The sequence below is a fragment of the Mobula hypostoma genome, chromosome 20 (genome assembly GCF_963921235.1).
Source record: "Mobula hypostoma chromosome 20, sMobHyp1.1, whole genome shotgun sequence".
Taxonomy (NCBI): domain Eukaryota; kingdom Metazoa; phylum Chordata; class Chondrichthyes; order Myliobatiformes; family Myliobatidae; genus Mobula; species Mobula hypostoma.
In genome coordinates this window covers 32,890,584-32,914,340 of record NC_086116.1, presented here as the reverse complement: position 1 = coordinate 32,914,340, position 23,757 = coordinate 32,890,584, and the positions used below count along the sequence as shown (strand labels likewise).

General features: G+C 41.0%; 1 protein-coding gene across 14 annotated transcripts in view; it reads right to left on the bottom strand.

Annotated features, from left to right (window-relative positions):
* Nucleotides 1-341: 341 nt before the first annotated feature.
* trabd (TraB domain containing) overlaps nucleotides 342-23,757 on the bottom strand; it is a 61,301-nt gene continuing 37,885 nt past the window's right edge. For all 14 annotated transcript variants that reach the window (XM_063072599.1, XM_063072606.1, XM_063072600.1 and 11 more), the window contains exons 7-11: nucleotides 21,519-21,629; nucleotides 19,057-19,196; nucleotides 9,733-9,905; nucleotides 8,134-8,245; nucleotides 342-4,291 (exon numbers count right to left, since the gene is read on the bottom strand). In XM_063072599.1, the coding sequence (XP_062928669.1) occupies nucleotides 4,120-4,291; nucleotides 8,134-8,245; nucleotides 9,733-9,905; nucleotides 19,057-19,196; nucleotides 21,519-21,629 (708 nt within the window). In that variant the 3' untranslated portion in view covers nucleotides 342-4,119. The remainder of the gene's footprint in view (nucleotides 4,292-8,133; nucleotides 8,246-9,732; nucleotides 9,906-19,056; nucleotides 19,197-21,518; nucleotides 21,630-23,757) is intronic.

Here is a 23,757-nt window from a genome sequence, read left to right as displayed (position 1 = left end):
CTTCTACAGAAGTGGCTTGCCATTACTTGCTTCTAGGCAGTGTCTTTACAAGATGAGTGACCCCAGCCGTTATCAATACTCTTCAGAGATTGTCTGCCTAGTGTCAGTGATCACATAACCAGGACTTGTGATATGCGTCAACTGCTCATACAACCATCCACCACCTGCTCCCATGGCTTCACATGACCCTGATCGGGAGGCTAAGCAGGTGCTACACCTTGCCCAAGGGTGACCTGCAGGCTAGCGGAGGGCAAGGAGCTCCTTATACCTCCTTCGGTAGAGATGTATTTCCACCCTGCTATCCAAAAAACATAACTGAAACACAAGTAAAATCTCTGCAAAATTTTATTTTTACAAGAACGTTACCATTATGATCTGTAATACCTCAGAATGCTCAGCAGTTAAAAGGCACAATCCTACAGAAATTGAATATAGATATTTTAAGTACATATTACAATGGTACAAAAACCGCATTACCCACATCAGAAAGACCAGAAACCCTGACTCTGTAAAACTCAATTGTCCCACCAAGTGATTCCATTTAAACAAAAGTCCAGTACCTGAGAAGCAGAAATGAAGCCCAGCAAGGCAGCATCACACAATAGATAACCAAACAAAAATCAAGGCTTGTTACATTAGAAGTAACATTTTCCAGGGAATGTTATCTTAAAGTAAGTGTTTCTGCAAAACAATCCCAGGAATGGGAATGACAAGCTGGAATTTAAATTTTGCTGTATCTCACATTTCCCATGATTTATAGGTAGCATTAAATTCTGATTTGAAAAAGCACAGACTAGAAGATTGTTAAGACTGCTAAATCCAGTGACCAGATCAACTCTATTACCTACCATCTTTGGTTCTCATTGTCCCTCGATACATGTTGAATTTAATTAATTCAAATGTACAATTCAAACCATTCTATTTATTGATTCTTGTCAGTCAAGACCAACAGACCCACTTTACACTTGAATTTTTGCATGACACCAAAATGCATATTTACTTCTAATGGAAACTATTTTGACATTAACAGATGCGCTTTTGAAGTTTTACATTTTGCTTGCAATATGAGCTGCGTGTAAATAAAAAGAATGTTCAGTATCAATTTTATTTAATAAGGCAGAGTTATTAAAGTTTTCAGAAATGAATTCAAATTGCTGCACACCACAATATTCAGCAAGGGTAACAGAAAGCTTCAAAATAACAGGAGTTACCAAATCAGAAATAAAGATTCTTTGTAGTTACACACAAAGCAGACAGATGTGATTATACATAGGCATGGCTGAAAGCTTAATTTCAGTTTAAATGAATTCAGTTTTGAAATAATTTAATGAATCACAAAAAGACCAGTGTTGGCTATGGGGGAAACTACTGACTGGAAAAAAAAATTCACAACTCGTGCATGTCCAGTTATTTTGAGTATTTAGTCTGGGGAAAACTAGAATTAAAACCATGAGCATGAACAGGTGTTAAGTTACATGTTTTTCATATTTAATTCTACTTTCCTCAAAATTAAATAGTACCGTATAACACGCAACATTTCATTTTCTGAAGTTTATTAAAGGTTAGAGGAAATGTTACTCATTCCATCAGAATTAAACATTTCCCAAAAGATATTTAAAACATAAAGACCTTTGAATAACATCTCAAATGTTTTTGTGATCCATATGATTTTATAACTTAGATCTGCTGATACACTCTGCTTTAAATCTAACTAACAAAACTGTTTACTAATATGGTTAAAGTTACAGCTTATCCAAATCAAGATATATATGGCACACAATTATTATTAACATAAGAGACAACACTTGCAATGCATTCAGATTCCTGATGCAGGCATGCATTTCCATTACATTATTTTCACTCTACCATTTCCCTGACAATTTTAGTCAAAATTGTTAAACTAGTTGTACCAGAAATAAGATGGGTGTGATTTGTATGACAAACTAATGTACCTATCTCCCCAAAGGCATCAAGGTGCACTTTACATTTCTGCAAACATTCAAAAGGTTAAATACCCTTTACTTGTCAAGAAAACTGCATGGTTATACGTATCACAACAACAAAATGCCAGAGGAACTCAGTAATCTATGGAGAGTCAGTGTTTTGGGTCAAGATCCTTTATTCCCCTCCATAGATGCTGCCTGACTTGCTGAGTTCCTCCAGCATTTTGGGTGCTGCAGAATCTCATTTTTAATGTTATACCCATGTATTTACCCACACACAATTCATTGTTCAGATGAAAAAGTTGTAATCTCAATAATTAAATTATAAATTATTACCTTTTATTCATTTTTCCCTGCACAATTTGCATTAGACGGAATACAGAATTTCACAGAGCAATGTTTTGGTGTTGTAGGTGATACTAGACCAACAGCTCCCAACATGGGGAGCATGGACCCCTTGGATTAATGGCAAGGCTCCATGGCATTAAAGCTGGGAACCCCTGTACGTGACCTACAAATATGAAGCAGGAGCAGTCTAGCAATCAGCAAGATGTGCAGATTCACAGTAAGTGAACACGATCACTACTGCTTAAGTAAGCCTTACTAGATTCCTCGAATGATTTGAAAACATTTAATGGAAATACAAATTCAGAATAGCGTAATCAACGAGAGCAAACCTTGCAAACTAAAACACTGGCAAACTGTGTTTTTAATTATCAACCGTCCATAAATAAAAACGAGCGTAGCAGAATACAATTCATAATAAACTGAAGAATGTATTATATTCCCAACTCTGATAGAGGAAGCAGTTTTCAATCAGATTACTGCCTGGCCAGATTTGGCATGTAATCGGCTATTAGGAATGCTATAATCATTTGACTCAGGCAGGGGTTCCCGACCTTTGTTTATGCTAAGGAGCAGTACTATTAAGCAAGGCGTTGGTGGGCCCCAGGCTGGGAGCCCCTGGACTAAGGCAAGAAGGGTGGAGTATTAAAAGCAGATTATGTCATTGTACGGCATTAAGTGTTCTTCATACTTTTTAAACAACGCAGAAAATTGATGAAATGCTTGCTGGATAGAAACAGGTGATAAATCTACTATGCAACTGGATACCTGTGTATGGAACTGAAAAAAAACCCATTAAACTTGACAGTGAAAATCCCTCATCGGAACATAGCCCTGCTCGTACTCAAAGAATACTAATCATTGTAATCTAAAATAACCAAAATAAGGGAAGGGGCCTTAGTAATTATACAGCAACCCCTCATTATTTCCAGAAATGGAGATTTCTGGTCTTTTATCACTCCCAGCTAGTGTGGCCTTTCAATGAGAATTCACCCATGTTCTGAATCTCATCCGTTACTGAATTCCAGGTGTAAATTGAACACTGGAAAAATGCAAATCTTCCTTCAGCACTCCTACAAGTAAAAGGTCTTTCAAATATGTTGCTCTGGAAAGAGGGAGGCAGGGGTGGGTGGAAAATGGGGAGGAAGTCTACACATCAGTTTGAAATATGCTGTAAAATGGCAAACTTCAGAAGGGGAAGCAAAAACCTGGAAATGCATGCAGCTTTTGAAAGAGTGAATCATAAATAATTGTAAATACTTATTTTATTAGAATCCATTAACCTTCAAAATAAGAGTTAATAAATGTAACTAAAAGCTACTGGTTGTATCTTAAACTGTAAACAATTGCTGCCTTTTGGATAATACATCAAAATCTTAAAAGTTACCAGGACAGTTCTGTGTAGTTTCAATTGTTAAAGAGCAGATGAGATAATCCCAAAATTGCCCCAGTGGCATCTGAACACGATTCTAAAGCAACCATAGGCTTCCTGATGTGCATTCAATGAAAATAATACTACTGCAATATTTCAAAATATGAATTTGTAAATTTACGTTCTGCCACACCTACTCTCAAACTGACAGGCTTAAAATACAGTAACTTGTGAATTAAGTTTATAGAGCACATTTCTTGCGAGTTACAACTCATGCTTTTTTGCATAACATGGAATCAGTGTAATTTCTTAATTATTTCTCGTCATTCCCAGCGGGTGCGGCCTGTCAACCTGAAGTCATCCATGTTCTGAATCACATCTGTTACTGAATTCAAAGTGTAAATCAAACACTGGAAAATCCAAATCTTCCGTCAGCATTTCTCAATGTCTTCCTTTCAGTTAGAAGATTTTACTTGAGTATTTATGGAGGTAACTCTGTACAAATGGTCTTGACAGCATCAACTGAATGGTCCCTTTTCCCAAACGGTAGCAGCCATAACCCACGAGTCCAAAAACAGTTGTTTTAAGAGTAAACTTCAATATTTTCAAAGCTAATGAAGGTGGAGGAACACTGTCGAGAAAAAAGGGTAATCCATTGGTTATTGAAGGAAGAGGAAAGAAACGATGCACTAAACACATCAACATGAACTGGTTGGCAAAGCGTATCTAGTTAGGCAGCAGTGGTACAAAGAACCAACCTTTCAGACCAACATTTGTCAGGAAGTGGGTGGAGAAGAGAGAAAACAAGTTCTTGGGAGGGATCAGAATCAGAAGCAGGTTTAACATCATTGGCTTATGTCGTGAAACTTGCTGTTATGCAACAGCAGAACATAATAAAAATTAGAAATTACTTTAAGTATATAAAACTGGAAATTAAAATACATTAAAAAATTTATAAAATGGATCATCTCTGATGGGGTGGGGTCAGGATTAACCGAATGCACCTATTTCCAGGAACGACTCAGAAATCCCTGTTGCTTGGTATTTTAATTCTCCATCCACCTCCTATAATACTTTTAACTTGTGCCTACAACCTTCTGCACTGGTATAATACACTTCATCTTCCATTAGGCACACTGCAGGCTTCTGAACTCAGTATAATTTCTACAAATTCAGATAACATTTTCCCGGTCTGTATCGTAACTCACCAATCCTGCTACAAATCACCGGTTTGTGATTTGCTTGTTTCTCTCTCTTCACTGGTGCCACCTGACCCGCTTGGTGTGTTCCACAAGGCTTACACATCCCAACGTCTATGTTCCTGTGTTTGTGTTGTCTTCAACCGACTCCACTCACGGTCAACTGGTCAACCACTACAACTGTCCGCACTCACCGTCAACTGGTCAGCTATTGCAACTGTCCCCGTTCACTCGTCAACTGGATGACCTCCCTCATTCACCTGTCAACTGGTCAACTACTGCAACTGTCCCCATTCACTCATCAACCACTACAACTGCCCCATTAACCTGTCAACTGGATGATTACTACAGATGCCCCATTCACTTGTCAACCACTACAACTGCCCCATTCACTTGTCAACTGGTCAACCAGTACAACCACCCCCATTCACCCATCAACTGGATGACCACTACAACGTTCACTCTCATTTGTCCATCCACCTCTCCCCTCTTCACTCTATTGCTTCAAGCTACCTTGTTTTCTTTTCTCCAGTTTTGATATTTCAGACAAACTCACTCTCTCTGAAGATGATGCCCAATCTCAAAAGGTTTCCAGCTTTTTCCAGTTTTATTTCTGATTTACTGTATCTAGACCTTACTGATTTTCATCAAGAATGTAATCGCATTAAAACATTTATTAAGCTGCTTTTATGTAAACCCTTGGCAGACACTCCAGGACAGCCATAAAACTGGTTAGGCATTTATCCCCATACTGTTCCTGAACCATGCCAACGCTGGCATACCTCAAATCAACTCTTGAACTACAGTGCAGCAGTCACATTGGTGAAATTACCAGACCAGCACAGAAAATCAGATCTGCTAATCTCTTCCAGGCATGGAAACCTTTCCTGACTGCGTGCGTCCCGACCCAATGTTGTTCATTTTTAGATACCCCCTGAAATGGTTTCCAGCAATTCAAGGGCAATGAGGAATGAACAATTGCTGGCCTTTACATCGATGACTAGATCCTGAGAAGTGACTAAATTTTAAAAATACATTCAAAATAATTGTCTCTCAGAACATAAATGGAATTCCTAAGTTGATTTTTTTTTTCCAATTTTGGTGAAATCCAGAATTCCATAACTATGTCCAACTAAAAACCCTGAAAATACTTCCTGCCTCCAGGATGGAGGACACAGACATGCCACACTAACTTGCCTCAGTTCAGATGATTTTCAGAATTTCACTTCCTAAATCATCAAATATGTTTTAATGAAACACAGAGTTGATATTTTTAAAATCAGGAATCACTGGCAATAAAATCAAAAATTAAAGAATTTGTTCTGAAAATTAAAACATGGCATCTCCAAAACCAGCAATGATAAAACCACACACTGCTATTGATAAAGTCCAGGACATCACTTATAACATAGAGCATAGCTAGTTAGTGATTTAAACCAATTTGGAAACACCAATGACCTCGAATCAAAAAAATCATACAAAAAGTAGTGGATATAGCCCAGTCCATCATGATAAAGCCATCTCCACTATTAAGCACATCTACATGGAGTACTTTTGCAGGAAAGCAGCATCTATCAGGGACCCCCACCACCCAGGTCATGCTCTCTTCTTGCTGCTACCATCAGGGAGGTACAGGAGCCTCAGGACCCACACCTCCAGGTTCAGGAACAGTTACTACCCCTCAACCATCAGGCTCCTGAACCAGAGGAGATCACCTCACTCACCACATCATTGCAATGTTCCCAAAACCTCTGAACTCATTTTCAAGGACTCTTCATCTTATGTACTTGATATTTATTGCTTATTTATTTCTTATTTTTTTTAATGTATTTCTACAGGGTGTTGTCTTCTGCACACTGGCTGAACATGCAAGTTGGGCGGTCTTTCATTGATTCCATTAGGGTTATTATCCTATTATGGATTTATTTGGTATGCCCATAAGTAAATGAACCTCAGGGTTGTATATGGTGACATACATGTACTTCCATTGTAACTTTACTTTGAACTTTGAAAACCATGCAGTTTTGGTGACATGATTCCTGTTGACAAACTCTGTTCAGAAGTTCCACTTTTGATCTTTTATGTTCTCTTGAAGTACACCAATAATGTTACTCATTCCACACTGCTGCTTCTGCAGAGCCCCCCCGATAGTGATGCGTCACAAAAAAATACTTGGGCATCATCCCTCTGCCCGCTGGACATCCAGTATCAATGAGTGCTAAATCGCCTTCCACCCTGCTAGAAATACTGGGTGCCAAGCTGGCAATGCTTCCAGTCTAGGGGTTCCAATATCATTAAGCAAGGGGCCTGTGGACCCTCGGTTGGGAACCTCTGACTTAGTGACTCCTTCCTGCTGAGCAAAATGACATTCCCACATTCCACCCCATGTGGCTGCTACTCAGCACATTTCAAGACCCAATCTATTTTCTAGGTGGCACACATTTTTTTTTTCATCTCACTCACTTTAAGGCAGTTCCTGAACTTCATGGAGACTATTCTCTATCCATTTATTTAGAACAGGGGCTCCTAATTTGGGGTCCACATACCCTTCATAGAGGTCCATAGCACAAAGAACCCCTGATTTAGAGATACAACACAGAACAGGTCCTTCCAGCCCAACAAGCTGCACTGCTCAATAACCCAACTATTTAACCCCAGCCCAATCACAGGACCATTTACAATGACCAATTAACCCATTTAACCCCAGCCCAATCACAGGACCATTTACAATGACCAATTAACCCATTTAACCCCAGCCCAATCACAGGACCACTTACAATGACCAATTAACCCATTTAACCCCAGCCCAATCACTGGACCACTTACAATGACCAATTAACCTATTTAACCCCAGCCCAATCACTGGACCACTTACAATGACCAATTAACCTGCCAACCGGTATGTCTTAGGACTGTGGGAAGAAACCAGAGCACAGGTGGGAAACCCAAGCAGTGATGGGGAGAACAGACAAACTCTTTACGTTTGTCAGCACAACTGAATCCCGACACCGAGCTGTTATAGTGTCGCAGTAGCTGCTACTCTACTGTGGCGTCCCAAATTTCATGAGGAGATAATTAGCCAAATCAAGGATTTTAAAACATATAGCCGCCATCCCAAGTTTTCACGTAACCATTCCACCCCACCCGCATTAGCAAGTCATTATAAACAGGATACACTAAGTAACTCCTGTATACCAACTTTATGTTCTTGACATAAATAATCAACATACATTAACCCAAAGCAGTTTCACCTGAAAGGGAGAGCAAACTTTACCTTATTATTTCTTGAATATTTAATAGATTATTCCAGTTCTTCTCAATTCCTGGCACATGACCCATTCCAACGACTCCTACCACAACGGATGGCATTCGCTGGCTGGGCTCAGCTATAGAACAAGCAGAAACATAACTGACTGAGCCTCAAATGGTAATTGTGGTGCACAATCATTAAACTTTTAAATATTCTGGTGTACAGGAAATGACATTAAACAATCTTAAATGCAAAACTTTCAATCGTCTTGCTTCCAAGAGTTCTTTACCTCATGTTTTTTATATTTATCATTTATTTATTATTACTATTTCTTTATTTTTATATTTGCAGTTTGTTGCCTTTTGTACACTGATTGAACACCCAAGTTATTGTAGTCTTTCATTGATTCTATTATGGTTATTATTTTATTATGGATTTATTGAGTATGCTTTAAGAAATTGAGTTGTATATAGTGACGTATGTAATTTGATAATAAATTTACTATGAACTTGGTATTTTTTATGATGACGTTGTTTCTGCATGCTGAATGGTCCCCTATATTCACCCATAGAGCAACTGCCAGCACTCCCATTCCCCATAATACAAGGTTTCCCAATCTTTTTTATGCCATGGAACAATACCATTAAGCAAAGGGTCCATGGACCTCAGGTTAGGAACACCTACCATAACCTCTTCTTCAGCATATCATCAACCTCATTTTTATGCTCCTTCCACCGACCTACACTTTAGGTCATTTACATAACCAATTAACCACATCCCTGGAATGTGGAAGAAAAGCTGAGCACTGGGAAAACCAATACAGGAGCAAATCGAATTCAGTGGAGCCAAGTCACCTGTTCTACCTACTACCTAAATCTTATTTATCTATTTATTTATTTATTTATTTAATATACTTAGCGCAAGGATTCCCAACCTTTTCTATGCCGTGGCCCCCTACCATTAACCAAGGGGTCCATGGAGCCCAGGTTGAGAACCCCTGATTTCGAGATAGTGTGAAATAGGGCCTTCTGGCCCTTACAGACCAGTGACTTGAATTTGTTCCTGCTCTCTTCTGTTAATGGGACAACCCTGATTTAATCCCAACCTAATCAAGGGGCAATTTACAATGACCAGTTAACTTAACAAGTATGTCTTTGGACTGTGGGAGGAAACCAGAGCACCTGGTGGAACCCACACGGTCACGGGGAGAACGTACAAAGTCCTCACAGGGACTGAACTTGGGTTGCTGGTACAGTCAAGCATTGTGCTAACCACTACGCTACCGTGCTGCCCTATAGGAGAACAATTTCTGGAATTGCACAGCATCACAAGGTGACCCTTCTTCTTATACAGTTTAATTCTCAGTACACTGAGCAATGTGCAGGGATCCCTGTCCTTCCATTTATTGCCTTGCAGAAATCAGTGAAGAGAACCAAGAATGCAAAATGTAGCTCTTCAGAGTTGTCTTGGCTAAAATGACCTAACTCAACACGGGTTAGAGATCAAGGCATGAAGCAGTGTGGTACACATCGGCCAGCAGCACAATTGTAATGCAGAGTTGGCTAACAGAAGGTGTGCATATCTGAGTACCATACATAATTCCAATCCCTGGGTTAGACTTACGTCCCAAAGCCAGAGGTAGTTCTAACGGCTTTGCGGCTTGCTTTAGCATATAGGCTAGGTAAACATCTCGTTCAGCAACAATGGTGCGGTGAAGATCAGGAAACTCTCCAATCATTTCAGACATCATCTGCTCCAGAAGATCTTTTTGTTTGCACTTTTCTACGTCATCTTTACTGAAACAGATCAATTAAAAGTTTATGATAAAATATACTATGACTAATTTTACACTTGCTCCTTTGAGCAAATTACAAAGCTGAGAAAAATTGAATAATTTCAGTATGAAATACATGATGCAGAATACACATTAAACCCACAATTTATTTACTGAGAAAAGAGTGTGGAATAGGCATTTCCTGCCCTTTGAGCTATGCCATTCAGCAATCTCCTGATTTAATGCTAGCCTGATCATGGGACACTTTACAATGACCAATTAACCTACGAACTGGTAGGTCTTTGGACTGTGGGAGGAAACTGGAGCACCCAGAGGAAACCCACACAATCATGGGGAGAACATAGAAACTCCTTACAGGCAGCGGTGGGAATTGAACCTGGGTTGCTGATACCGTAAAGTGTTGTGCTAACTGCTGCGCTATAAAAGAACCAGAATCAGGTCTAATATCACTGGCCTGTGTTGTGAAATTTGTTTTGCAGAAGTACAGTTGCAAGAAAAAAAATCTGTGAACCCTTTGCAATTACCTGGTTTTCTACATTAATTAAATTTATCTTCATCGGAGTTATAATAATAGACAAACACAATCTGCCCAAACTAATAACACACAAACAAATGTACTTCTCGTCAATACTGAATACACCATTTAAACAGTCACAGTTTAGGTTTAAAAAAAAAGTATTTGAATGTCTGTGATAACGATCTCTACAAAAGCTATTTGGAGTCAGGTATTTTAGCCAAAGAGGTGAGATTGGAGGTGTGGGTTGTAGAGGTGCCCTGCCCTATCAAAAAGACACACAAAGTCCGGTCAGTGACAGAGCCTGCTCTTCTCAAGAAAGATCTGTTTAAGTGCACCATGCCTCGATCAAAACAACTTTGTAGAGATGCATGAAGCTTGAAAAGGCCACAAAAGCATTTCTAAAGACCTGAGTGTTCATTAGTCGACAGAAAGAGAAATTGTCTACAAGTGGAGGAAACTCAGTACTACTGCTACTCTCCCAAGGAGTGGGTGTCCTGCAAAGATCACACCAAGCGCGCGATGTGCAATGCTGAAGGAGGTGAAAAAAGAATCCAAGGGTAACAGCTAAAGACCTGTAGAAATCTCTAATATTTGTTAGTTGCTTTTCTTGTGTCTGCTATAAGAAAAACACCAAACAAGAATGGTTTTCATGGAATGACACCACAGAGGAAATCACTGTTCTCCAAGTAAGTAAATAAATAAATAAATTGCTGCATGTCTCAAGTTTGTGAAAGACCACCTGGAGGTTCCACAACATTTCTGGAACAATGTTTTGTGGACAGATGAAACAAAAGTTGAACTTTTTGGCAGAAGTGCACACTTAACACCATTATGGAGCAAAAGGGGCACTGCACACTAACACCAAAACCTCATCCCAACAGTGAAGCATGGTGGAAGGAGCATCATGCTTCCAGGCCGGACAGATTGCAATCGTTGAGGGAAAATTGAATTCAAAATTGTATCAAGACATTTTACAGGAAAATGCAAGGGTGGCAGTCTGTCACCTGAAGCTTAATAGAAGTTGGATGATGCAACCAGGCAATGATAAGAAAAACAAAAGTAAATCAATAACGGAATGGTTTAAAAAGAAGAAAATTCGAGTTTCGGAATGTCCAAGTCAGAGTACAGACAGACCTTAACCCAATTGAGAAACTGTGGCATGACCTGAAGAGGGCTGTTCATGAAAGGTATCCCAAAAATATTGATGAACTGGAACAGTTTTGTAAGGAGGAATGGTCTACAATTCCTCTTCGCTGTTGTGCAAGCTGGATCAGCAGCTGCAGGAACTGTTTGGTGGAGGTTGTTGCTGCTAAAGCCGGTTCTACCAGTTATTAAATACAAGGGTCATATACTTTTTCCAGCCTGGATTGTGAATGATTAAACAATGTGTTCAATAATACATGTAAAGTACAATTGTTTGTACATCAAATTGCGTTTATCTATTATTGTGACTTAGATGAAGATACGACAATGTTTTGTGAGTAATTAATGCAGAAAACCAGGTAATTGCAAAGGGTTCACAAACTTTTTCTTGCAACTGTACATCACAAAACATAGTAATAACTATAAATTATAATATATAAAATATTAATATTAAATGTCGTGAAAAAAGGGGAAAAATACTATGGTAGTGTGATGGGCTCATTGGCAGAGTGGTAGAAGCAGTTCCTGAAACATTGACTTGTGTGCCTTCCGTCTTTTGTACCTCCTCCCTGTTGGTTGCAATGAGAAGAGGGCATGTCTTACGTAATTGGGGGTCCTCAATGATGGATGCTGCCTTTTTGAGGCATCACCTGAAAAAGCTTAAATCAAGGGCGTTAAGTAGAAGTAAATCTTTGGTGTTGCACTGGATGCAGCAAATTGAATGTGGGGGAGGGGGGAGGGTGTGATCTGCATTTTGTTGAGATGTGACAGGTGATATTACCTGGTCAGGGGTGGTGAACCTATGGCACATGCAAAAATTATGTTGGCATGTGACACTGAACAGATTTTCTTAAAATACTTCATTTATTTCAGTGTCTCTGTTATGAATATGCATAAAGAAGCAACAGAACTCATTCTTTTTCTGAAAAAAAGTCTTTTAGTCTTATAATTCTAGTGATAATTATTTGTATCAACTGCAGGGTGCTGGTTCAGTAATCATTTTTATGTTTGCAGGGTCAGAATAATTCTACTACAGGATATAGATTTTTTGCTGCTGTGTTTGAAAAAACAGATTTGTAATAACATATTTTCTTAGCTAATCACCCAATTATAATTTTTGAAAGTCATTCATATTTTTATGGAAAAATACTTAGTCATTCACATCCACGGATGTTGGGGTAAGGTAGTGCACCTTACAGGAGAACTCTGGATATCGATATCATATGACATAGAGTACTTAATGTCAGGACATACAGCACAAATGGGTACTGACTACCAAACAACAGGAATTCTGCAGATGCTGGAAATTCAAGCAACACACATCAAAGTTGCTGGTGAACGCAGCAGGCCAAGCAGCATCTATAGGAAGAGGCGCAGTCGACGTTTCAGGCCGAGACCCTTTGTCAGGACTAACTGAAGGAAGAGTGAGTAAGAGATTTGAAAGTTGGAGGGGGAGGGGGAGATCCAAAATGATAGGAGAAGACAGGAGGGGGAGGGATAGAGCCGAGAGCTGGACAGGTGATTGGCAAAAGGGGATACGAGAGGATCATGGGACAGGAGGTCCGGGAAGAAAGACGGGGGGGGGGGGTGACCCAGAGGATGGGCAAGAGGTATATTCAGAGGGACAGAGGGAGAAAAAGGAGAGTGAGAGAAAGAATGTGTGCATAAAAATGAGTAACAGATGGGGTACGAGGGGGAGGTGGGGCCTAGCGTAAGTTAGAGAAGTCAATGTTCATGCCATCAGGTTGGAGGCTACCCAGACGGAATATAAGGTGTTGTTCCTCCAACCTGAGTGTGGCTTCATCTTTACAGTAGAGGAGGCCGTGGATAGACATGTCAGAATGGGAATGGGATGTGGAATTAAAATGTGTGGCCACTGGGAGATCCTGCTTTCTCTGGCGGACAGAGCGTAGATGTTCAGCAAAGCGGTCTCCCAGTCTGCGTCGGGTCTCACCAATATATAAAAGGCCACATTGGGAGCACCGGACGCAGTATATCACCCCAGTCGACTCACAGGTGAAGTGATGCCTCACCTGGAAGGACTGTATGGGGCCCTGAATGGTGGTAAGGGAGGAAGTGTAAGGGCATGTGTAGCACTTGTTCCGCTTACACGGATAAGTGCCAGGAGGGAGATCAGTGGGGAGGGATGGGGGGGGGGACAATCTATGTTCCGTGCCTATTCTGGTATCTGTCCCCCACTTTTCCTTCGCTACATCGACGACTGCATTGGCACTGCTTCCTGCACGCATGCAGAACTCGTTGACTTTATTAACTTTGCCTCCAACTTTCACCCTGCCCTCAAGTTTACCTGGTCCATTTCCGACACCTCCCTCCCCTTTCTAGATCTTTCTGTCTCTGTCTCTGGAGACAGCTTATCCACTGATGTCTACTACAAGCCTACTGACTCTCACAGCTATCTGGACTATTCCTCTTCTCACCCTGTCTCTTGCAAAAACGCCATCCCCTTCTCGCAATTCCTCCGTCTCCGCCGCATCTGCTCTCAGGATGAGGCTTTTCATTCTAGGACGAGGGAGATGTCTTCATTTTTTAAAGAAAGGGGCTTCCCTTCCTCCACTATCAACTCTGCTCTTAAACGCATCTCCCCCATTTCACGTACATCTGCTCTCACTCCATCCTCCCACCACCCCACTAGGAATAGGGTTCCCCTGGTCCTCACCTACCACCCCACCAGCCTCCGGGTCCAACGTATTATTCTCCGTAACTTCCGCCACCTCCAACGGGATCCCACCACTAAGCACATCTTTCCCTCCCCCCCTCTCTCTGCATTCTGCAGGGATCGCTCCCGACACAACTCCCTTGTCCATTCGTCCCCCCCATCCCTCCCCACTGATCTCCCTCCTGGCACTTATCCGTGTAAGCGGAACAAGTGCTACACATGCCCTTACACTTCCTCCCTTACCACCATTCAGGGCCCCAAACAGTCCTTCCAGGTGAGGCATCACTTCACCTGTGAGTCGACTGGGGTGATATACTGCGTCCGGTGCTCCTGATGTGGCCTTTTATATATTGGTGAGACCCGACGCAGACTGGGAGACCGCTTTGCTGAACATCTACGCTCTGTCCGCCAGAGAAAGCAGGATCTCCCAGTGGCCACACATTTTAATTCCACATCCCATTCCCATTCTGACATGTCTATCCACGGCCTCCTCTACTGTAAAGATGAAGCCACACTCAGGTTGGAGGAACAACACCTTATATTCCATCTGGGTAGCCTCCAACCTGATGGCATGAACATTGACTTCTCTAACTTCCGCTAGGCCCCACCTCCCCCTCGTACCCCATCTGTTACTCATTTTTATGCACACATTCTTTCTCTCACTCTCCTTTTTCTCCCTCTGTCCCTCTGAATATACCTCTTGCCCATCCTCTGGGTCACCCCCCCCCATCTTTCTTCCCGGACCTCCTGTCCCATGATCCTCTCGTATCCCCTTTTGCCTATCACCTGTCCAGCTCTCGGCTCTATCCCTCCCCCTCCTGTCTTCTCCTATCATTTTGCATCTCCCCCTCCCCCTCCAGCTTTCAAATCCCTTACTCACTCTTCCTTCAGTTAGTCCTGACGAAGGGTCTCGGCCTGAAACGTCGACTGCGCCTCTTCCTATAGATGCTGCTTGGCCTGCTGCGTTCACCAGCAACTTTGATGTGTGTTGACTGACTACCAAAGTTAGTGTAGGTTTTATTGAGAAAAGGCCAGTTCTTAGTGAATGTTATTGCCAAGGTTATGAACTTCCCTGATAGCTCAGTACATCCATTAAAAAAAATTGGGGATGTACCAATGGAAAAGGCTGCAGTGAGCTACCGAGTTTGGACAGGAGAATTCCGTTGATAGTATAATGGACTTCCTGCATCTCATTTAAGGAGGGGGAGGTTGGCCTACTGTGGTGTGGTCTCACTGACAGATATCACTCAGTGTTTGAAGCTGATTGAAACGTCCGAGTGTAGTGGTGGCAGGGCCCGTACAGCTCAGTGCAGAAGCCTAGGACCCATTGATTCTTGATTAGTCAGGGTGTCAAAGGTTACGAGGAGAAGACAAGAGAATGGGGTTGAGAGGGATAATAAATCAGCCATGAATGTCGGAGCAGACTCAATGGGCTGAATGGCTGAATTCTGCTTCTGTTTTATGGTCTTATAATTGTTGTTATTAATTCATTGAACAATGATAATCACTGATCAAAGTTACCATCACACCCAAGAGAATTATTCAGAAGCTTATTGCTATTTGGGCTCACTCTCAAAAAGGTTCATCATCCCTGACTTAGATAGTGGTACTGGCTCCTCAAGATTTCCTTGAATGTGTGGATATTGGGAGGGTAGTGTTCAACGAGACAGTTAGATCCACAAGAAGAGAGACATAAAAAAAGTGTAAAGCATAGAATTTTTGGTCGAATAGAGAAAGAAAATGAAAAACTTTTTAAACTGATGAATAACCAGGACTAGCAAAAGAGTAAAGATATTTGGTTGTCCATGCATATAAAGCCAGTCGAAAAGGCCAAGAGGTTTCTTTTAAACTAAAGGTTCAGTGTTCAATTATAAACTGAATGAAGTTATTTTTAAAAGTTGAGAACCTTCATTAAATCCAAAGTAGAACATCACTCTTGATCTTGGGTTGTGGGCAAGGTTTAATTGCAACATACATCAAAGTTGCTGGTGAACGCAGCAGGCCAAGCAGCATCTCTAGGAAGAGGTACAGTCGACGTTTCAGGCCGAGACCCTTCGCCAGGACTAACTGAAGGAAGAGTGAGTAAGGGATTTGAAAGCTGGAGGGGGAGGGGGAGATGCAAAATGATAGGAGAAGACAGGAGGGGGAGGGATAGAGCCGAGAGCTGGACAGGTGATTGGCAAAAGGGATACGAGAGGATCATGGGACAGGAGGTCCGGGAAGAAAGACAAGGGGGGGGGACCCAGAGGATGGGCAAGAGGTATATTCAGAGGGACAGAGGGAGAAAAAGGAGAGTGAGAGAAAGAATGTGTGCATAAAAAGGAGTAACAGCTGGGGTACGAGGGGGAGGTGGGGCCTAGCGGAAGTTAGAGAAAACTCCTTTTTATGCACACATTCTTTCTCTCACTCTCCTTTTTCTCCCTCTGTCCCTCTGAATATACCTCTTGCCCATCCTCTGGGACACCCCCCCCCCGTCTTTCTCCCTAGGCCTCCTGTCCCATGATCCTCTCGTATCCCCTTTTGCCTATCACCTGTCCAGCTCTCGGCTCTATCCCTCCCCCTCCTGTCTTCTCCTATCATTTTGCATCTCCCCCTCCAGCTTTCAAATCCCTTACTCACTCTTCCTTCAGTTAGTCCTGACGAAGGGTCTCGGCCTGAAACGTCGACTGTGCCTCTTCCTATAGATGCTGCTTGGCCTGCTGCGTTCACCAGCAACTTTGATGTATGTTGCTTGAATTTCCAGCCTCTGCAGAATTCCTGTTGTTTAAGGTTTAATTGATGTGGTTTGTGGACTGGACTCTGTAGTTCACATTATTATGTGCTTCTGGACTCTTTTTTGTTGCTCTTCTGGTTGATTTTGAATCAGAGCGGCTTGCATCTAACAAACACTGAGCTGAACAGAGTATTCCTGGACTTTTGCTTTTGTGTTTGTTGCTATTTGTGTGATTTGTTTTCTTTTTGTGCATGGGGGGTGGGGGTCAATGTTCCTCTTTGAATGGGCTCCATGGTTTTCTTTGTTTCTGAGCTGTCTGCAGGGAAGACGAACCTCAGAGTTGCAAACTGCAGACATACTTTGATAATAAATGTATGTTGAACCTTTGAAATTCTATTTTGCAAAGTCATTTTCAGGAGGATTTGAAATATTTGGTGAGTCACCAGAATGGCATCAAAACTTAAATTATGAGAAAAGCCTGCACAAGTTTGGCTCCTACACTTGCATTCCACATCTGGGAATAATGGAGTGTGATTAAGTGGTTAAGTAATTTGAAGCAGAATACAAAGCGATCATGTCCACCAATGGAGCAGGATATCAGAATTTGCTTCACAGATTATAAAGTGAGAGCTGGTTACACTATAATAACATCATGGTCATAAAATGGAAATGTTGGAGTGTAGATATTGGTCAATTGAGATTTTCAAAACCCTCCCCAAAAAGTTTGGTCGAGAGTATTAAGGGGCATGAATTATAAGACCGTAAGACATAGGAGCAGAATTAGACTATTTGGCCCATTGAGCCTGCTCCACCATTTCATCATGCCTACTCCATTTCCCCACTCAGCCCTAATCTTTTGCTTTCTCCCTACATCCTTTCATGCCCAGACTAATCAAGAATTTGTTGACCTCTACTTTAAATATACCCAATGACTTGACTCCAAAGCCATCTGTGGCAATGAATTCCAAAGATTGACCACTCTTTGGCTAAAGAAATTCCTCATCTTCGTTCTAAAAGGATGCCCCAATCTTCTGAGGCTGTCCCCTCTGGTCCTAAACTCCCCCACCAAAGGAAACATCCTTTCCATATCCACTGTATCGAGGCCTTTCAACATTCAATAGGTTTCAATGATTCTTCTGAATTCCAGTGAGAAGAAGCCCAGAGCAATCGAATGCTCCTTACAAGACAAGCCTTTCAATCCCAGTATCATTTTCGTGAACCTCCTTTGAATCCTCTCCAGAGTCAGCGAAGGGTCCTGACGAAGGGTCTTGGCCTGAAACGTCGACTGTACCTCTTCCTAGAGATGCTGCCTGGCCTGCTGCGTTCACCAGCTACTTTGATGTGTGTTGCTTGAATTTCCAGCATCTGCAGAATTCCTCTTGTTTGCCAGAGTCAGCAGATCTTTTCTAAGACAAGGGGCCCAAAACTGCCCATAATACCACAAGTGAGGCCTCATCAGTGCTTTACAAGCCTCAAAATTACATCCTTGCTTTAATATTCTAGTCCTCTCGAAATGAATGCTAACATTGCATTTAACTTCCTCATCACCTATTCAACCTGCAAGTTAACCTTTAGGGAATCCTGTACAAGGACTCAAGTCCCTTTTCAGATCAGATTTTTAAATTTTCTCTCCATTTAGAAAATAGCCTACGCTTTTATATCTTCTACTGAAGTGCATGACCATACACTGCCCGACACTGTATTCTATCTGTCATTTCTTTGCCCATTCTCCTAATCTGTTTAAGTCCTTCTGTAGCCTCTCTGCTACTTCAAAACTACCTGCCCCTCCACCTGTCTTCCTATCATGGGTAAATGGAGGCCAGGAATAAAATAAGCTAAGAATCTGACAGCATAAGGGTTTGAGATATTTTCATGCATTCCAAAATAATATCATAAATACAGGTTGTTAATGCAAGTGTCTTATGACAGTGATCTTCACAATCTGTAAAAACTGCCTAAGAATACATGTTCAATATTATTTCTGTACAAAGTCAGATTGACTTATAACATTTTCAGATAATCAACATAACAATTTTGTTTGGTTATAAAAGGACATAAATTGAAGCCTGTAATTCTTTTGAAATTATCACAGTTTTTCGTACCTGATAGGATCAGACAGGAAACAGAGGCCCCAGGCTAATTTGACCTTTTGCCAGAGAGAAAGTGCAGCAATGGCCCTTTTAAAGGTGATGGGGATGGGCCGATCCCCAAGGTGAAACTTACAGAAAGGCACTTTCCCAGCCTGCAACACACAAGATTTTAAAAATGTCAAGTTCATAAAAAGCTCACTGCATAACGGAAGCCTTTACACCCAAGAATCTTGGAGCTAATACAATTTAAATAGATAAATAATCCTTCAGGGAGAGCGATTTGTAGAGATTTGTCTGAAAGGCCAAACATAATCTTATCCTTGGAAGACCACTCAAAGTAAATGCTTCAAATGTTAAACACTCATGCCAAGACTAAACCACACCATTTGGATGACTATTGCAGTACTCGAAGGGAATATCTTTAATAGTTATGTGACTGGACTTGCTCAGAAAACTGTACACATTCTCCAGATAATGCAAATTCAAAAACCATGCCGCTGACCTTTTAATCGAAATTCAATTTGAAAAGTAGAAATAAAAAACTGATATCAGTCAAACAAACCGAAAGAATTCAAATCACCCTAATAGTTCACCTAAGAGTCATCTGGGGAAAGAACACTGCCTGCTATTCTTGCCCAGCATGTTTTTGTGAATAATTGTTCCTAGCATGGGAAACAGTAAGGGCTACCTACAGAAAAGGTTGTAAATAAGGTTGAAAGAGTATAGAGAAAATTTATAAGGAAGTTGCCAGGCCTGGAAGACATGAGTTTGAAGGAAAAATAATTTTTTTTTTAATATAAGGAAAGATTAAATATCTTCCCCTTCCTTCTCAGTCCTGAAGAATGCTCTCAGCCTGAAATGTCGATTGTTTTTGCATTTCCATAGATGCTGCCTGACCTGCTGAGTCTCTCCAGCATTTTGAGTGTGTTGCTTTGGATTTCCAGCATCTGCAGACTTTTTCGTGTGAGAACTTTATTCCTTGGAACGTAGAAGACTGAGGGGAGATTTGACAGAGGCATACAAAATTATGAGGGGTATAGACAGGGTAAATGCAAGCCAGCTTATTCTACTGAGGTTGGGTGGGACTATAACTAGAGGTCATGGGAATGTGAGGAGGGAATTCTTCACTCAGAGGGTTGTGAGAGTTTGGAAGGAGCTGCCAGCGCAGTGGTGTATGTGAGATCGATTTCAATGTTTACGAGAAGTTTGGTCGGTACCTGGATGGTAGGGGTATGGAGGGCTATGGTCTGGGTGCGGGTCGTTGGGGCGAGGCAGTACAAATCGTTCAGCACGGACCGGGTGGGTTGAAGGGCCTGTTTCTGTGTTGTACTTTTCTACGAGTCCACACTGGGGTAGCTTAAAGGCAAATAGCAGACCTTTATACACAAGTTAACAAGAGGCACGTGCCAACTGCACCACTGAAAACATATTCAGAAACTAAAAACTCAATTTATGCAAAGAGCAGTAGAGTCTGTAACACAACATTGACGTGCTACTTGCAGAGTATATAATTATAATCACTAAACATTGCTTTCTACATAAACTCGTTTGCATGACCATGGTGTCCAAATGAAATGCACGGAGCACTGAAAAACTGATAAATCTGTCAGAAAACAAGAAGATTGATTTTAAATATTATTGAGAATAATCAGTAGTGGAGCAACTAAGATTGTCACTGACCACAGAGAAAACAGGCCACAAAAGATTTTTCATCTCTGGCTTTCCTCTTTCCTGGACAGAGCTGTGTGGCTTCAGTTACAAAATACAGTACCTCTAGTACCCTGTACCAATGATGCTCTGAGACAGATTATAAAGCCAGTCATATGGACCAACTCTCAGAAGACAAAGGAAGCAAAAAGCACCAACTTTAATTAAACCTTTTAGACCAAAGGTTCCCAACCTGGGATCCATGGACCCCTTGGTTAATGGTAGGGATCCACGGCATAAAAAAAAGTTGGGAATTCCAGTCTCCTAGACAATGTATATTGTACACTGTGAAACAAACACACATACACACACAATTAACATAGGAGCTGAAATACTGAAACTTCATAGCAATATAAAAGGCAATTAAAAAATTTTTGGGATTAACAATCCACACTTAACACAATGTTAATGTGTGTTATTAAACAATAATTATGGCTTAATGCACCTTTAAAACCCATCACATTTTATTCAACAAGCCAGAATACTCCATATATTCTCCCAGCCGGGAACATAGATCACAAAGTCTTAAATCCCCATAATCCACTTGATTTCCATAGGAATGTGAACAAGGAGGGTATCTGGAGTTCCCATTAAGTAGCATAAATACATATTACACATTGCTATTAAGATTCCCTTCACTGAAGATGAGGTCAGATGACTTCAATGTTACTGCAAATCCAGGCAACTATATACAAATGGCATGGTTGAACACAACTGAGACTGAGTGAATTTCAAGAGGGATAAAACTGAAAAAGAGGAGTATCTACCTCCTTGAAGGCCTCCCTGAATTCCCCTCCTGGGGCCATGCCCAACTGTTCTGTGATGTGAGCAGAGACCTTCCAAAGCAGCATCTGCATCAGTCCAGACATTACTCCATTCTATCAAAACAACAGTTACGTTTTAGTGTATAAAAAAAGGCTTTGTGGAGCAATCAAAGGAAGTTGCACAGTGTATTAACTACATTCAGTAGCTTAAACATAACATTATTCAGAAGATAAAGGGTGCATGTCAGACTTACTGATTCCTTTGGAAGAGGTTTACAATCCTAGCCTTTATAGATAAATGCCATTGCACCAATAACAGGAACATTTTTTTAAAAAAACATATTGCAATTTAAAGTATCGAGTGCTTTCCCAGCATATATGACAAATACACTCTACTCGGGCTTCCTTTGCCAGGTGACCCCAAAAGCCATTGAAATAAAGCTAAAGGAAAATAATTTTAACAAGATGAAGGTCTCACTCCAAGTAAGAACTGGAATTCGATTGTAAACAAGGTGGGAGAGCCAAAACCTGATTGAATGAGGACTAACCAATCAGGAGGGACTGATGATGGGGGTATAAATACCACCAGACTAGACATGCCCAGGCATCATCCCTGATGAAGATGGCAAAGTTTGTCATCTAAACGTCAGTTATAATTGATATATGTACCTGGCTGGAAGAAGAGCTTATTTGTCATATTGCAATTACATTCATATTAAAACATTTTTCCCAGTTTACTAGAAGTCTGAGGTATTTGCCTACAAGACAGTTTAAGAATCAAAATCTGCTTGTGTCAGGTAGTGTAGTGGTTAGCATGACCCTATTACAGGTCAGGGTGTTTCGGGGTTCTGTAAGGAGTCTCTGTACGCCCTCTGCTTGGAATATGCATTTTCTCCAGGTGCTCCGGTTTCCTCCCAGAGTCCAAAGACATACTGGGTAGGTTAACTGGTCATTGTATATTGTCCCATGATTAGGTTAGAGTTAATTGGGGTTGGGGCGGGGGGGGAGCGGGAGTAATTGTTTGGCTTTAAAAGCCTTCTCTGCACTGTACTGCTAAATAAATTAGATAAGAACACTGCAGTTCACAAAATAGCACAATTCCAATGAAATCTTTAGAAGTATCACTTTATATTTTGCTACTGATATAAGAGGTGCTTGGTATCAATCAGCTGAATGAATACCCTAGACATGATTGACCAAGATATTAAAGACCTTACTGACCGAGGTATTAGTAACATGATTCTGAAAATGATAAATGATTTAAGTTTGGTGTGGGGGTGGGGGGGCACGAGATGACAAGGATGAAAGATAATTCAATCCAAGTGGTAAAAATGGCCAGAGAGATGAAATAACTGTCAGTAATTGTGAAAAGAGATGAATGACTGGGCATCTGGTAAGAAAATTATGATTTGAGGAATAGAAAGAGTAGAAAATTCATCATACTTTTAAACTCCATTCCATTTACCAAAATATTTTTAAATCATGCTACTAGGGAGATTTGCACCACGAATTTGGGGGAAAAAAAGAAATAAAAAAATTTTACGGAATGGTGGTAGACCACACAGAAGGGCAAATAGTTTTTAATGTCCAAAGGTGGAAACAATAAAACTCTTAAGGAACAATTCAATTCAGTTCCACAAGGTTTTTGGCTCATACCAACATGAGTTCTTTTCAACTACATGCTCAAGCTGCCTTCTTTTGAAAAAGTCCCATGCACATAGCATCAACATGATTCCTCAGTTTAGAAGATCTTGTTTCCGTAAAACTATGGGCTGTATGGTAGCGCTGTGGTTAGCACAACAATTTACAGTATCAGCAACCTATGTTCAATTCCTGCTGCCAGTACGGAGTTTTTAAGTTCTCCCTGTGAGCAACTGGGTTTCCTCCCACAGTCCAAAGATGTACTGGCTGTTAGGTTAATTGGTCATTGTAAATTGGCCCCTCCAATTAGGCTAGAGTTAAATTGGGTGATCACTGGGTGGCAGGGCTCCAAGGATCAGAAAGGCCTACTCGGTGCTCCATCTCCGTAAATACAGCACCTATAAGTATTTACCCCCCCTTGGAAGTTTTAATGTTTTATTGTTTCACAACATTGAACCATCATGGATTTAATTTGGCTCTTTTTGACAATGATCAACAGAAAAAGACTCTTTTGTGTCAAAGTGAAAACAGATCTCTACAAAGTGATCTAAATTAATCACAAATATAAAACACAAAATAATTGATTGCATAAGCATTCACC